The sequence below is a fragment of the Danio rerio genome, chromosome 8 (assembly GCF_052040795.2).
Source record: "Danio rerio strain M-AB ecotype USA chromosome 8, GRCz13ab, whole genome shotgun sequence".
Taxonomy (NCBI): domain Eukaryota; kingdom Metazoa; phylum Chordata; class Actinopteri; order Cypriniformes; family Danionidae; genus Danio; species Danio rerio.
Genome location: NC_141028.1, coordinates 45770293 through 45787630, shown reverse-complemented (window position 1 = coordinate 45787630; position 17338 = coordinate 45770293). Strand labels below are relative to the sequence as shown.

Here is a 17338-nt window from a genome sequence, read left to right as displayed (position 1 = left end):
TTTAGCCAAGCTGTCTACGTTTAGATGTCCAATCGACATCTATAAAAAAATTTTCTACCTCTATGTTCTTGTAAACTTGTATAATGTCTTTAATAAAAGACATGACAATTTGTAAAACACTGACAGAAATGTGAATGATGTGAATTTCACATTTTCTGACAGGAAACTCTGCAAGGCGTTAAGGTATTTCATTGAATGTACAGTTGAAGTCATAATTATTAGCCCCATCCCCCCATCCCCCCCCCCCCCCCCCCCCCGTTTATTTTTCCCCAATTTCTGTTTAACGAAGAGAAGATTTTTTTCAACAAATTTCTAAACAAAATAGTTTTAATAATTCATCTCTAACAACTTTTATTTGATCTTTGCCATGATGACAGTAAATAATATTTGACTAGATATTTCAAGACAGATATTTCTTCTTCAGCTTGAAGTAACTTTAAAAGACTTAACTAGGTTAATTAGGTTAACTTGGCAGGTCAGGGTTATAAGGCAAGTTATTGTATAGTGATGGTTTGCTCTGTAGACTATTAAAAAATTAGCTTAAAGGGGCTAATAATTTTGTCTTTGAAATGTGTTTTAAAAAATTAAAAACTGCTTTTATTCTGGCTGAAATACAACAAATAAGACTTTCTCCAGAAGAAAAAAAATTATCAGACATACTGTGAAAATTTCTTTGCTCTGTCAAACGTTGCTTGGGAAATATTTAAAAAAGAAAAAAAAATCAAAGGGGGGCTAATAGTTCTGACTTCAACTGTATCAGTGAATTTCTCATATTTTGAAAGTAATATGATGAAAATACATACAATTCTGTTTTAGCACTGTTTTTGTAACAAAATCAATGTCTCCTATCATTATTTTACATTACAAATGGATTGAGTTTGCTTTAAATTATACATTTGTTGTATATAATTCCAATGAAAATGAAAGAAATATGCTTAAAGCCACCGTTCTAGAATCATAAACTGACACTAAATGTTTCTTATTAAAAGTATTGAAGTACCTAAAATGATGTCAATGATGACTGAGTAACATTAATTTGCTTGGTGGAAATAATCATCTACACATTGTCTTCAAAAACAATAAGTGTTTATAGGGTTAAACTCCTTGTCTAAGGAATGTAAATGTCAGTGGTGTTCTATGAGATCCAGACAGCAAGTGAGCAGAATATGAAAAAAGCACATAACAAGATGTGTTGGCCCAGTTATGTGAACGCACACACACATATCTCACAGGGTGGGTAAGATGGATGGTTTTGTGTTTGTCTAATGATGCTAGGCTCTGATCAAACCATTTTGGCTTAGAAATAAACAACACACTTAAAGACAAACAAAGAAAGCACAATAAAAGTCAACTCAAATCGACCTCTTGAAGAGATCAAGCAAATGAGTAAGATGATATTTTATATAAATAAAATCTTTTAGAAAACAATTCCTGATGCGGTGACTTCCAAACATTCCTATAAATAACATCTCTATGATAAGCCTTTTGAGAAAGAGACTTTGAGAGAAAACACCAAAAACTGGGTGACAGCTGTCTGAAGTGATATCATGCAAGATCTGTTACTGTTTTTCTATCTTTTTATGCAGTCTGGCTAGCTGATATCTCTAGATCCAATGCCAAAATAGGTTTTCATCAATCCGAGATCACTAGCAATCCTGCCACTAACACACATTTCGGTAAGTACTAGTGAAAGACGAGGCAAGACGCTCCCCTGAAAAAATCAGCTTTTCTTATATTCAACTTTATTTATTAGGTCTGGACAGGTCTGAAGTTAGTCTGCATATTTCGTTTACGCTGAATTGTATTGCTAATTTACATCAAGTGTAATATTAAATACTTATGTTCGTTTTGTAATCCATATTCAAACCCTTTTCATTTCACCGCATTGCTAGTCTGAGCTCAGCCAGAGCTGTTGAGTTCAGCAAAGCTTCATTTGACAGCTTATGACAGACAGAGACTAAAAATAATGCTGAGTCTGCCGAACAGTTTGTCCTCCTAATCTCCTTCATATCGCTCTAAAATACAGTATTTTGGGTATAATTAAAATAGGTCAGATTTAATATGTGGTCTGTGTGATTTGTGTATATGATCAATTCTGTGTTAAAGGGGTCCAACCCTGCTTTTTCAATTTTTAAATGTTAGTCAGTCTGTAGCATGCAAGATTGAGCATAAAAAGATATCGGTCCCACTTTATATTAATGGTCCTTAACTAACATGTACTTACACAGGAATTAATAGTTTGTTACAATGTACTAACTGTGTAAATTCGTGTACTTATGCTTGATTAAATACCTGTATGTAATTACATCTGTAATTAACTTCTGTAACTACATTTGTAAAAACACTGTTGACCATTCCCTACATCTTAACCCACCCATAAACCTATTCACACCACCCAACCCCTATCCCAACTCAAGAGCACCACTAGTGTTCTCAAATACTTTATGAACACAGTAAGTACATTGTATTTATTTTTTGATGTAAGTACATAATAGTTAAGGACACTTAATATAAAGTGGGACCAAGATATCTATATGGTATAAAATCTCAAAGTACACCTTAAAGAGAGCCTTATACGATGCAAAGCGATGTGTATTTTATCTTACTTTTATATTTTTTATATATCTTGCTTTGATTATGTACAGCTACTCAGTTAAAGCTAGACAATGTGCATTTAATAGATCAACTTTAACAAATAAAAATATTTAAAGGTTGTGGCTCACAATCCACAGCTTTGTCTATTATGGTTGGAGCTGAACTAAAGTTTCAATTATGCTATCGTAGTGGACCACCCCTTTAAAATTATCTCTTAAAGAACTACAACAAACGGTTTGTTTGGATTACAAGTGTTTTCTGGGGTTTACAATGTCAGATAGAGGCATGAATGCCAACTATGAAATTCAAATAACAGCATATATCAGTCCAAGGCACTCGAAAAATGTGGAAAATTTAAAAAGTGTTTATTCACATGGCTAAATCTTAAAAAACCGATGCGTTTTGGTAAGGAACTGCCTTCATCAGGGTAACAGTGAGCAGGTGCGTCTAGAGTCTCCTTTGAGTACTATGGTCAAATGACTCATTTAAACATCTCAACAGCCCTCAAATAATTTAACAAACTTGGTCAACTATCATCATTAATTCGGCATAGATAGGGGGGCATATAAACATACACAAACATACACTTGCATATTTGAGAAAATATATATATGGAACTAATAAACAAGCATGTACAGATGCTTAAACTTGGGATGTACATATATATACACCCATACGAAAACACATACATGAATAAATACATACACATATATAAACATGTACACATAAGAATGCATATACAAACACATTCATATTCAACAATATATGATGATAATCTGTAAAGCATATAGAAAAACAAAAAAGAAACCTGGAAATCTGGTTGGTTTTAATGTATAGATCCAAAAAAGTATCTCTGGGTTTTAATCTTTTTATCCTGTCTCCTCCTCTTGTAGAATTATAAACATGTTCAATTCCAACTATTTTTAATGAACTGGGATTGCCGTGACCTTAATTTTTATAATGTAGGGCCATAGGATATTGTGGATTACAGGTACGTATCGCATTTTTGTGCTCCGCTAATCTCAATTTTAATTTTCTCTTGGTCATTCCTATATAAAAGCATCCGCACAGATATTCTAGTCGATATACAACAAATGTAGTATTGAAATTAATGAATTAACTGATCTTAAATTCACAGCCCGATGATTGATCTCTAACTATGTTCATCTTAAGTATGTTATCACAATGATTACAATTACCACATCTGAAGTTTCCTGTTGTTTCTAAAAGAAATAATGTTGTTTATACAAATTTATATCCAAATCTCTCTTCCCTTAATACCAGAAATAAATTCTCATAATTTGGGGCAAAGTAAGCTTCCATAGCTGTTCTGTTTTGGATTAATATAAAATTCAAATAGTTGGGGTTGGGGGGTGACAAAACAGCGATACCATTATTGTTTTAATATGTCCTGCTTTATTAGTATGTGCATGGTTGTCTTGACCAATAATCTTATCTCATAATAATTTCTATGATTAAATATTTTATATTTCAATTCCCAATTATGTGTAAGAACACTTATTTTGTTGCTTGAGCATCTTAAGGCAATGCAAGGCAAGTTTATTTATATAGCACATTTCATATACAGTGGCAATTCAAAGCGCTTTACATAAACAGGAATAAAAGAGACACGTATAAAATAAACATCTATATATATATATATATATATATATATATATATATATATATATATATATATATATATATATATATATATATATATATATATATGTATATATATATATATGTATATATATATATATATGTATATATATATATATATATATATATGTATATATATATATATATGTATATATATATATATGTATGTATATATATATGTATGTATATATATATATATATATATATATATATATATATATATATATATATATATATATATATAAACAAAAAGTATAAAACTGATTAAAATGTGTGTAAACGGGTTATAAAAGAATTTAAATAAGAAAAAAGCATAATAGTGCGATCTGTCGGACGTAGCACAGTGCTCATTCAGTATAGGCACAGCTAAACAGATAAAACTTAATAATACTTAAGACAAATGCAATAATAATCACAGTTAATGGAAGACAGTTGTTTGGCACTGCCATGTTAGTTTAAACTGCAGTGGAGAGATTAGAACTGCTGGATTTACAACATGTAAATTCATCAACTTGTCAGAAATTATATGAAAGTAAGTGGCTGTTTAACTGGGACAAGAATAAAATCAATAATCTAGTTTCCTAGAGGATGTGTATCTGATGTAACTGTTTGGTTGGTTACGAAGCACTAAGACAATCTAACCAATCATAATACATTTAATATTTTGGAAGGCAGGCCTTTATCAAACACAGAACTAATTGAGCTATTTGTGCAGAGCTGGGGACAAAAACATTGCCAAAATGTAAGTTATGTGAAAAACATTCTGTTTTTAGAACCAACCCCAAAACAGAATCCAGATATTGTAAAAGAGCATTAAAGGACCCCTATAAAGTTACTCTGAACAATCTGTGTGTTCTGTAGCAGTTTATGTAACACACATAAAAGCAAAACTAGACTTAAACCCAATAAAAATAACATTTACACTGTCTGAATCATTTACATGTCATAAGCAGCTTTCACATGTATTGGACAGACATTTCCGGATAATTACTGTAATTTTTTCGCAAAGGGAAATGTGTGAACAGGCCCTTAATGAAAATGCCAGTAAACTTGTTCCAGCAATTTTCTGGGAAGAGAAGTTGTAACATTACCCGTAATTTGCTGAAATGCAGAAGAAAAATTGCTAGAAAGAGCGCGTTCATGTTTAGTACACGCTGACGTGAGACGTCTACTTTAGCCAATCAGAACATTCAGACGCACTCACATCCGCGCTGTTCATGTCAAGTCTTTGACTACTTTCCCTGACATTTAGCTTCTAGTTGTTAGTCAGATAATATTTTTATGATTCTTCTTAATGCCAATTGTGAAAAAGATTATAAATAAAATGCTTATGATAAAACGCTGTGAGTTTACCTGCGAGCCCTGAATGTGGCGCTCATGCTCATGAAGGAGTGCTAGCACACAAACAATTGTACATCTCGACATGCAAAAGTGTTCCTCCATATGTGTACGCCCTGTGTTTACATACGTATGTCCACAATACTTATTTGTAATGTAGTCAAATATAAAAACATTTAGCTGTGGTTCGCACTTATGTCTTTGGATGTCTCTGGGGCAAAAGCAACTGCATGAATGCTAATGTGAAACCATGAACAAAAGTCTGACCGCTATTATGTTTACAAATACAATAGCAGCAGTTTAGAGCTTATTTCTGGTTGATGATGTCAGAATTTACCGGTATTTTGGAATGGATGTGTAAATGGTCTTCCCCAGAGAAATTCTGTAACGTCCTTGCCAGTCTGAACATATTTTTTTTTATTTACAGGTATGATTATTCCGGATATTTTCCAGGTATATGCTGGTATCACTGTGTGAAGTCAATATTCAGAAAATACCAATTCTCTGAACGTATATAAATACTTGATTTCATATGCAGCTTTAATGGCTGTTTATAATGTTGGCAGGACACTTGATTACAGAACATTTGACTGGACAGAAAATCTGATGAAAAGCTGAAGTGCATTTTGATGTCATCAAAATAGTTGATCCTTATTGGTGGAAATGGTCGATGTGTGTTTTTTGAATGAGGTTTTTTAAATGGTATTGAAATAATAAAACTCATTTTAAAATGCAAAACTATTATACCCTTAAAAACTACATGTGTATTTTCACAAATATTTCATTTTACTTGCCCTCAATGAATGATGCTTCATCATCTTATGCTTAATTCATAAGCTGCGGTTTATCATCGTTATTCTTAATTATCCCATGTTCTCTTATCAGTTCCTTCCGAGTCCAGTGTAATTGTGTTAGGTCCTGTTAGCGGCTCTGAAACATGAGACTGGTTTTTAATTCTCTGTTTCTTAATAAAGACTGTGGATGCACACAGTGGGCCTCACGGAGGTCTCTGGTGACGGGCCTGTCGCCTCACAGGTACCCAGACTATCTTTCAGTGTTGATTAAAACACTCTCTGCTCTGGGACGCCAAATTCTCAATGTAATTAACAGCATATCCTGAGAGAGGGAGGCCGTAAAAAGAGGATTATAAAAAATGGATTTAAAAAACAAAAACAAAAGAGTGACAACAGACAAACCATGGGGGATAATAGCAATAAAAAACATGTGAAGAGAGTCCACGGTGTGAATAATAACTGCACACAAGTGAATAATAGTTGTAGGATCTGCTGGTACAAGTCTTGCTTTTGATTTGTATGGCCCGTTGCACAATGCTGACCAGCTGCACTTTTGCTGTTGGAAGATTTTGCAGCTGAAATAAATCATTGTGAACTAATTTAACTTCTAGTTTCATTTAATTATATGAATAAATATGCATTTATATGGCTGCATGTTAAACCATTCATGTTTTGTGAAAAAACTGTGTACATGGAACAAAGTGGTTTGTGCTATTTTTAACTGTTTTTATTTTTAAAGAAAATTATATGGTTATAGTTATGTGCTACTGCTGCCATAAAACATTTGAAAATCTTAGCATTAGGAGTGACATTTAAGTTTTGCTAAATGTCATTGTTATTGTTATAAAATACAATAACACTTTATTTTTCCTTCATAAGGTTATATGGGGCCAAAACTTAACCTTTTAAAATATAACAATCAATCTGTAAAAGTACTTCATATAAAGGCTGTCAAAATTAGCGCTTTACCGGACGTGATTAATTTGAAATATTTAATGCATAAAAAAAACAATAACGCAAATAACGCAGTTGCAGTTTTTTTATTTCCTGTTGTGGCCGCCGTGTGTTCAGAGACGGCACATGCATAGAGGCGACCTTGGTGGCCGCTTGGGCAGCAGAATTGTAAGAGAACCCACCGGTCCTCACATTCATCCGCTACACCCACCCTCTCCCTCATGGTCCTTTCTTTCATCCGTGAACCGGTCATTTTTGGGTTCAGGGCGGCGTGATTGCTGTTTCCCTAGAGCGCCAGTTCAGCTTGCTCCGGCCCTGCGTGTGTTTAATGTGCAAAGAAATTTGGATAAGACCAAGGACCCTCTTTTAGAAGGCAAGTTTCAGTATAAAACAATTAATGTCGCATCACCAGGCCATTCTGCATTTCCTCCAGAGTTTCATGCAATTTCGGGTGTTTCATCTTTAATATTTAGACTTTAACTGCAGTTCAGCAGTTCATTTTCATTCAGAATATTTTCATTCAGGATGTTTTAATGGAATTTGATACCGCATGTGGAATGGAAAGAATAACCTCTGCATTTCGGGACTATCCTTTAAGGTAATCAAAAATCGCTGCTTACATGATAGACTCTTAATCAGTATTATCTTAAGCATAAAAGGGAAGTATTGGTGTCCATGTAAATGTACTCAGTGAAAGTGCCAGATGAAGGTGCAAGCTGTCAAAGACGGCCCTATTCTCTGCCTTTAAGTTGCTTCCATGAGCCCTCACATTTCATAAGTTTGACGTGTTTCCCCCCTTACACGCAACTTTTGTAAAGCATGTGCTTCACTTTGCTGTGTCAGAATCCTTGCTTGTAAAAGACAGCCATACTTTAGAATGCTTGGTTTAAGCAAATCTGATGAATGCGATGGTGCGTGTTGATGAATCTAAAGGGATCCCTCGCTCACCGCGTACGCTGTACTGCACGCGTTGTCTGTGCATGTGTGTGTGTTTGTTTGTAATCCACTTAGAACCCAACATAGAAATCATTTTTGTTTGTTTTTGGCATTGATTGTTTTGAAATTTAAATGGCACGTACATGCCTGTGTTTTTTATTTCTGTAACAAATAAGGCGTTTCATGATTAATCATGATTAATTACAAAAAAGGGTGATTAATTCATAAATTTTTTTAACCATTGGACAGCCCTACTTTATATTTAACAGATTGAAACTGGAAGGTAAACTTTAATTTATAGATTTAAAAGTGATTCAAATTTTCACAGTAAGTATCCTATATACTTACAAATGAACTTATATTCATGAATAATCGATGCCATTTTTATTGTCTGTGAAAGAAGTCGGTTCTCTTTGCCAAAACTGCATTTATTTGATCAGAGATATATACAGTAAATAATCAATAATAGCAGTAATATGGTGAAATTTAGGGCTCTATTTTAACGATTTAGGTTCAAAGTCTAAAGAGCATGGCGCACAAGAATTAAGGGCATTTTGCTTTTTTAAGGGTGTGTTTTAAGTATAACATGCATTAAACAGAGTATTATATCCTGTTATCTCCTGTTATCTCTGCTTTATATTTTTGTGGACATTGTGATACATTATTTTTTATTATTCATCACTAAATGCATGTATATTAAAAATCTTTTTTTCACATAAATGTATTTTTCTATTCATTTAACTTTTTGGCTATTAAAGAATCCTGAAATGTTAAATGTATCAAGGTTTCCATAAAAAAGCAGCAGATAAAAAGGTTTTCAAAATTGATAATATACTATAATTTAACATTTACTGTACCTTTATTAGTGAATGAGCACCAGAACTTATTGATTATAAAATCAGAAAAAATTTGCTAATAATATTACAATGTTCGCATAACACCGAAGAATAAAAAAATGCTTAAATATCATGTTTGAATCACAGTTATGAATTCCATTAAAATATATATTAAAACAGACATTTATTTTATTCGAAATATTTTAAAGTATTACTGGTTTTATTGTATTTTTAATTAAATAAATGCAGTATTGATAAGCAGTGTTTTAAAAACATTAACAAATCTATGTGGAGTTAAAGTCAAAATTATAAGCCCAAATATTTCCAAATGATGTTTAATAGAGCAAGGAGTTTTTCACAGTATTTCCTACAATACATTTTTCTTCTGGAGAAAGTTTTATTATTTTTATTTTGGCTAGAATAAAAGCAGTAAAAAAACAACAACTAATAAATTAATTAAATTAAAAAAAATAAATAAAATAAATATATATATATATATATATATATATATATATATATATATATATATATATATATATATATATATATATATATATATATATATATATATATAATTTTTTGGTAATTATTATTAGCACCCTTAAGAAATATTTTTTTATCAGTTGTCTACAGAACAAACCATCATTATACAGTGATTTGCCCAATTATCCTAACTTGCCTAATTAACCTAGTTAAGCTTTTAAATTGCCCTTTAAGCTGAATACTAGTATCTTGAAAAATATCTATTAAAATATTATGTACTGTCATCATGGCAAACATAAAATAAATCAGTAATTAGAAATTAGTTAATACAACTTATGTTTGGAAACGTGTTGAAAAAGATCTTCTCTCCGTTAAACATAAATTGGGGAAAAAATATACAGGAGGCCTAATTATTCAAGAGGGCTAATAATTCTGACTTTAATTGTAAGAAGCATGGAAATATGTCTGGCTTCAAACTAGATAATTTAAAAAGTTTTTGTCCCAATTTTCTTGCCACTTCTCACCATTCACTGAAATATGTATGACAAGACAGCAAGCAACAGATCCATTTATAATTCTTGGCAGATGCTTTCTAATCAAAACAACAGATGAAAACAGTAGCCAATTTACATGAGCAAAGCAACAGCGTTTGAGCTCATTTGGAAAGAGAAGAAGAGCAGCTGCAAAAACGAGAACATCCGGAGAATGTCAGCCATGTCGACCTATCTATCTATCTGTCTGTCTGTCTGTCTGTCTATCTGTCTGTCTGTCTGTCTGTCTGTCTGTCCTAATTCCTAACCACACCCCTCTTACTAGTTTGCTGTGAGAGTAATGATGTACAAAAAAAGCTACTCAATATTCCATTTTACTTGGAAGTACAACACCATAAAAGTCTCAGCAACTTTCATTTCATGCATATATTTTTAGTGTTTTATTTGAGATATTTTTCAACGTCAATAGAGAGAGAGAGGAACCAAATGCAGAGAGAGCAATACTGCAAAGACAACGGGCAGGATGGTTGTTTTCCATGATGAGGGAGGAGTACTGACAAAATCCTGAAAAATCAAACAGTTTGACTATGATTTGCAATAGACATCCACTTTATGTAAATTAGATTGTCTACTAAGAAATCTTGTAGAACTAAATGACAGGTATGATAATCTAGGGTGAGTTACTGTAATATTTCATTCATTCATTTATTTATTTATTCATTCATTTATTTTCTTTCCAGTTTAATCCATTTATTCATCAGGGGACACCACAGCGGAATGAATTCCTTGTTCAATTTACCCAATTCTCCTATAGCACATGTCTTTGCGCTATGGGGGAAACTGGAGAAAATCCACGCGAAAATATGACTGCGCCACCCTTATACCCTGAGTTAATATTTCCATTATTTATATTAAATGCCTCAAAAATACTAAATAACTGTCATTTTAAATCTTTAAACTTTGTTTCTATCCTTAAAACCACTAGAATTTGCCTTTTTGTTCTCAAAAAGCCTTTAATAATAAAAAAAACTGACTATTACAACAAAAAAGAGCACTCAAAATCAGAATACATATGTTGTATTACTTTTACATAATTATGTTCATACCAGCCAACACACCCGTTTTGTTATTTCTCCCAGGAAAACTCCCATAATGTCATCCATCAAACCCCGACCCCCGGTACACAGCTTTTTGGTACAGTCTGTAACACCCCGGGTCGTATAGTACCTGATCGCAGCTAACACCACAGTAGTTACACCGAACACTAACACCACAGTAAAGTTACTAACCCCATTCTCAACTTTGTTATTTAGACACACACTGCAAACCTCAACTGCCCCCTTCCTCATGGACTACCATTTTTTTAGAGACAAATGTTGACAGATATTATGTTATCCTGAATTATTGATTTATGGCTGATTTTTTTTTTTTTTTACTTTTTGTTCACAAAGGTTATTTGAAACATTAAGCAGACACTGTTTTCTTTAATGTGAAAACCCAAATGTATCTACAGTACATATTCTTATGTAAAATAGTCTATATTTACCAATGATGAAAATATGTAGATTTTATTGATTTTAATTACAAAATCAATGCCACTTTTTATTCATTATTTTTCCTTTGGCTTAGTCTCCTATTATCAGGGGTCGCCACAGCGGAATGAAACACCAACTACTGTGGCATATGCAGCGGCTGCATATCTAGCCACAACCCAGCACTTGGAAACACCCATACACTGAAACATTCACACACACACACTTCATACACCACAGCCAATTTAGTTCATTCAATTCACTTATAGTGTATGTCTTTGAACTGTTTGGGAAACCGGAGCACCTGGAGGAAACCCACACGAACACAGGCAGAACATGAAAACTCCACACAGAAATGTTAACTGGCCCAGCCAGGATTTAAACCAGCGATCTTCTTGCTGTGAGGCGACAGTGCTAACCACTGAGCCATCTTGCTGCCTCAATGCCACTATCTACAGCTTTAAAATGTCAAAGTGATAATCAAGTAAATATTTTACAATGTTTTAGCCATTTACATTTTTTTTGTCTAAAAATCATCTACAAAAGGTGTATGTTTTGTACAAATAAATGCGTATGAATGATAAGACTGCACTCTTTACTCATTTCATTGTCTATTTCAAATAGCGTGGGTGTTTTTTCTCTCTTATTTTTGCGCATGACACACTTCTGCTTATGAGCTGTGGATCTGCACTCATCTGTCATCGGCGCTGGCCTCTGTCTCTGCTGCTCTGTACAGACATTCGCAGTTATATTTGAGCATATGGGTCACGGTGACAGAACAAATGTACCATAGACGCATCCAGACATTAGCATGAAGAGTTTGCGTTGAATCTCGACAACCAATAACGCCAGCAACAAATCCAGGGAAATGATTTTTGTGCACAAGGTGACTCACTGCTGCAGTCCCGAGCCATTTGCACAGTGGACGACTGAAGTGGAAATGCCAAGCTACTTTTCACCTTACTGGATACTTTAAAGGGATAGTTCATCCCAAAATGAAGACTGTCATTATTTACTCACCCTGGTGTTGCTCTTTTTGGATGACAAAAGATAGTCCTTTTTATACTGTCAACTGATTAACAAGCAGGTTTAAGCTTTCAAAAAAATGATGCGAAAGTTTCAGTCTGATGCAACGAATGGCATATATTGCAAATGTTCTGGTTATATGCTCTATAAACAAATATAAATGTGCAGGAAATCCTTGACCTTTTGCCTTCATACATGAGTGTGCATTCATGAAATTCTAGGCGCTGCAGTTGAAGGATATTTCACACCAAAAATGAACATTTTAACACAATTTCCTCACACCCAAAGGGTTGTAAACTTTTATGAATTTCTTTCTTCTGTTGAACACAAAGGAAGGTATTCTGAAGAATGTTGGGGGGAAAAAACTGTCATTTATATGCAAATAACAAGAAAGAAATTCAAACTGGTTTTGAACAAATGGAAGATGAGCAAATGATGGCAGAATGATCATTTTTGCATGAACTATCCCTTTAATAATGTTTCTGTGAAAAACAGACAAATACATCATTGTTTTGTATAGATTGATGAGAAAGTTAAATACAGTTGAAGTCAGAATTATAAGCCCCTCCTGTTTATTTTTTCCCCCAATTTCTGTTTAACGGAGAGCAGATTTTTCAATACATTTCTAAACATAATAGTTTTAATAACTCAATTCTAATCACTGATTTATTTTATCTTTGCCATGATGACAGTAAATAATATTTGACTAGATATTTTTCAAGACACTTCTATATAGCTTAATGTGACATTTAAAGATGTAACAAGATTAATTAGGTTAACTAGGCAGGTTAGGTTAATTAGGCAAGTTATTGTATAACGATGGTTTGTTCTGTAGACTTTCGAACAAATATATAGCTTAAAGGGGCTAATCATGTTGGCCTTAAAATTATTTTTTAAAAATTAAAAACTGCTTTTATTATAGCCAAAATAAAACAATTAAACTTTCACCTGAATAAATTTTTTTTTATCAGAAATACTGTGAAAATTTCCTTGCTCTGTTAAACATAATTTGGGAAATATTTAAAAAAGAAAAGAAAATTCAAAGGGGGGCTAATAATTCTGACTTCAGCTGTAAATAAGTAAATAAATAAATAATATCTTAACTGATTTCCAGGAACTTCTGGTTTGAATGACAGTTGACATTGAAATGTAATAACTTCTTGCAACAAGCAAAACATATGTATTTGTGTATTATTATGTCTAGAAACTACATGGGTTGTGTTTTGTGTTGCATTTCTATTTAATTTCTCACATTGATCTGCAGCAATAGACTCACATGAACAAGCAGTCGTGCACAAAGACTACTGCCATGTTACAGATTTCTGTAAAATGTTATTGTTATAATATTGTGTTTAAATTCATATTTTAGATAGGAAGCTATACAATATTACATTTGTGCATATACATTAGATTAGTCAGTACTGAAGCCAAATCTGGAGCTCATCTAACAAAGCAACTTACGACAATGGTCCAAACACTAGTACACCCAAATGTATATCTTATAGAAAAATATTAAATACAAATTTTAAAAAAGGAAAAACCAAAAGAAGCAAAAAAAAAAAAAACATTTTTTTTTAATTGAAAAAAAAGTATGTTGAAATTAGTAAGTTGTAAGTTGTTTTCCTTAAATATAATTGTATTATCTTTCAATTTCTAAATATGTTTGGTGACAAAAATATTATTTTAATAAATATATCTGTTTACTAAATCTGTTTTGTCTAAATGCCTAAATTCACAAAAAATTGATAATTTACGAGCATAATATTATATATATTTGTAAAAAAAAAAAAAATATATATATATATATATATATATATATACTATAAACACTGAAACTTAAAAAAATACCTTTGTACTTAATGCTAGCTGCTATTCAGTGTAATACCTGGACAAGCATTAATATTATGCTTTTTTAATGTTTCCTTTTGTGGTACAAAAAAAGAGAAACTAACAGCTTTAATATATAACAAATGATGATGTCTGAGATTTAGACAATGAGCTTAAAGTAAAATTTCACTAAATATTTGGTGACAGTTAAAATTCTGCTCTTATTTAATCACAATTCACTTGTTCAAACCTATTTGAGTTAATTTCTTCAACACAAAAAATTATATTTTGAATAATGCAGGTTGCTGGGACACATTGACTTGCATACATATATATATATATATACATATATATATATATATATATATATATATATATATATATATATATATATATATATATATATATATATATATATATATATATATATATATATATATATATATATATATATATATATATATATATATATATATTACTGAAGTCAATGGGTGCCAACCAGCATTTTTCAAATGTCTTTGTTTGTTTTCAACAGAATTAAAGGGTGAAGTTAAGGGTGATTAAATTCTGGCAGAATTTTTGAAAATTATGAAATTATTTTTGGGTGAACTATCCCTTTAAGTGGGCTAAACAAAAGTGTTTTTAGATTTATTTACTTTTTACTTAAAATATTTAATAAGAAATATTTGCAAAAAAATAAATAAATTTGAAAAATCATATTTATTTTAAATATTGTAAACCTTACAGACCCCAATGGAAAACTAAATAAGACTCTTTTTGTTTGATTGTTTTCTAGTCACATGACAACAAAATGGCTGCAATGTTGTTTATCAAGGCTGTGTCTGAAATCGGATACTCTTTTGAGTAAAGCGGATTTTAAGAGAATGTTCAGTATGATATTTATGTTTGTAGTATATTTTTTGTTTCACTCAGTGATCGTGCTGGCGTCAGCTGTGTTGCTTCTCTTCCATTTTTAAAACCACTCCCGTGGCCTTATGGGATATAAGGTGTCCCATTGTGCACATTTCAAGATCTCGATGAAAGCAATAAGTCATTCAGGTACTTCGTCACATACTGTTACTGCCTACTATATAGTAAAGAAATCTAAAATTTCGAACACAGTCACTGACTTTATTAATTTAATATTAAAATGGTAATTTAAATGAATCATTGAGTATATTGAATTAAATTTAAAAAATGTGCATTGACGTTTATATTACAATAAAATGTTTTTTTTTTATATAATAATTCATTCATTAATTTATCAGGGTTCACCACAGCGGAATGAATCGCTAACATGTTTTACACAGAGGATTGAAATAATAATTATCCTTTTAATAATATATTAAATAAAAATAATAGCAAGATATGTACACCAATAATTTATTTCTCAATAATTTCAGCTGTTAATGATACTTTTGTTTTTTTAATCTCCTGTCATATATCAAAATCATAGAAACTGAATATAGGCTATGTAGCCAATATAAGAATATTATACAAAGGATTTCAGCATTTTGTGACCTGTCTTTGCCCACTCATTCACCTATGCAACATTTGTGCAATGGTAAACATTATGCATTTGCGATGATCTGCAAACGCACAATCAGTGAACACAAACTCTACTCTGTTTTCCAGCTGTCAGTGTGTGATGCACATGTTTATAAAGCACTGCAGGACATCTCCCCTCACCTTCCTCAACAGTTTGAGCACGTCCGTCGCCTCTTCTATCTTCCTCTCCCGGAGGAGCTTCTGCATCTCCCGGATCCAAGCGACCCGCCGGACATACGGGCTGTGGTTGCTTCTCCTCAGCATCCCGGGCAGCTTATCCGACCGGAGCATCAGCGACGTAAACAAAAAGTCTCCGCCGCGGTCGCTCTCTCCGGTGCTGTCCAGATGCTTCCGTCGCCTCCTCGAGAAATTCTCGTTGTCGAGACTGTTCTGTCTGCTCAGTCTGGAGCCCATGGTTTTGATTAACACTAAAATGCACAATTTTACACTAAATACGACGCTCTTACCCCTCACGGCGTCACCATGGCAGCCCGGATGATACTAACGCCCAGCGGGCTCCACATCGGTCCAAACTTGAGTAGCACGTACTCGGTCTTCCAGCCAGCGAGTGTCCTTTGTTCGGTTTTCCCAGCGACACAAACATGTGTAGTAGTTCGAGCAGGGGAGACGACTGTGTTCTGCTGTTTATCGTCCTTGTGTTTGTCAGCAGGACGCGTCCGCCTCTAGTTGATATTCAGTGGATGAGGATGATGGTGATTCTCTCCACAGCACCACGCGTGGATCATTACCGAGGGCTGTCCTGCTATTGGCTGCCGGGGTTTCTTGTGTATCTGACCCACATGCCCAGAAAGAACCGTCAAAACAACACCGTCGAATTGGTACTTTTTAGCTGTTATTGCACTGACAGATGTGCAAGTTGCGTTTTTTTGGTGCTAAACAGCAAATAAATCAAAGCACATTGTGGCTTTTGCAAATGTAGAAAAATTTTTTGCTGCACATTTGTATACAGATAAATGAACACGGTTTCTTCATTATTTTACTCGAATTAGCCTATCATTACAAATAATAGACTACTATTTTTAAGTCTTTAAGAATAATTTTGTGACTAGCTAATAAAAGCTAATACGCTTTAATGTAAATTTGAGTTGAGCTTGCATAGTAAAACAGTTGTTCCAGTGGAATGCTGTTAAAACTCCAATTAATTTTCTCTTCAGGAAAACAGATGTTTTAAAAATGACTGATGATAACCCTTTGAAGACACTTCCGTTCTGAGCTTTGAGGTTTTTATTTGATTGCTTAACTCATCCGTTCACTTTAATTTTAAAACAACACTGTTTAAATGTAAAACTTGTGCA

General features: G+C 32.8%; 2 protein-coding genes across 4 annotated transcripts in view; one reads left to right on the top strand and one right to left on the bottom strand.

The window, feature by feature from the left end:
- lrrc75ba (leucine rich repeat containing 75Ba) overlaps positions 1 to 16687 on the bottom strand; it is a 78802-nt gene extending 62115 nt beyond the window's left edge. For all 3 annotated transcript variants that reach the window (XM_087265272.1, XM_087265271.1, XM_087265270.1), the window contains exon 1: positions 16164 to 16687. In XM_087265272.1, coding sequence (XP_087121398.1) covers positions 16164 to 16436 — 273 coding nt within the window. In that variant the 5' untranslated portion in view covers positions 16437 to 16687. The remainder of the gene's footprint in view (positions 1 to 16163) is intronic.
- Positions 1 to 17338, top strand: part of ggt1a (gamma-glutamyltransferase 1a) — a 73450-nt gene that overhangs the window by 15264 nt on the left and 40848 nt on the right. The window lies entirely within an intron of this gene.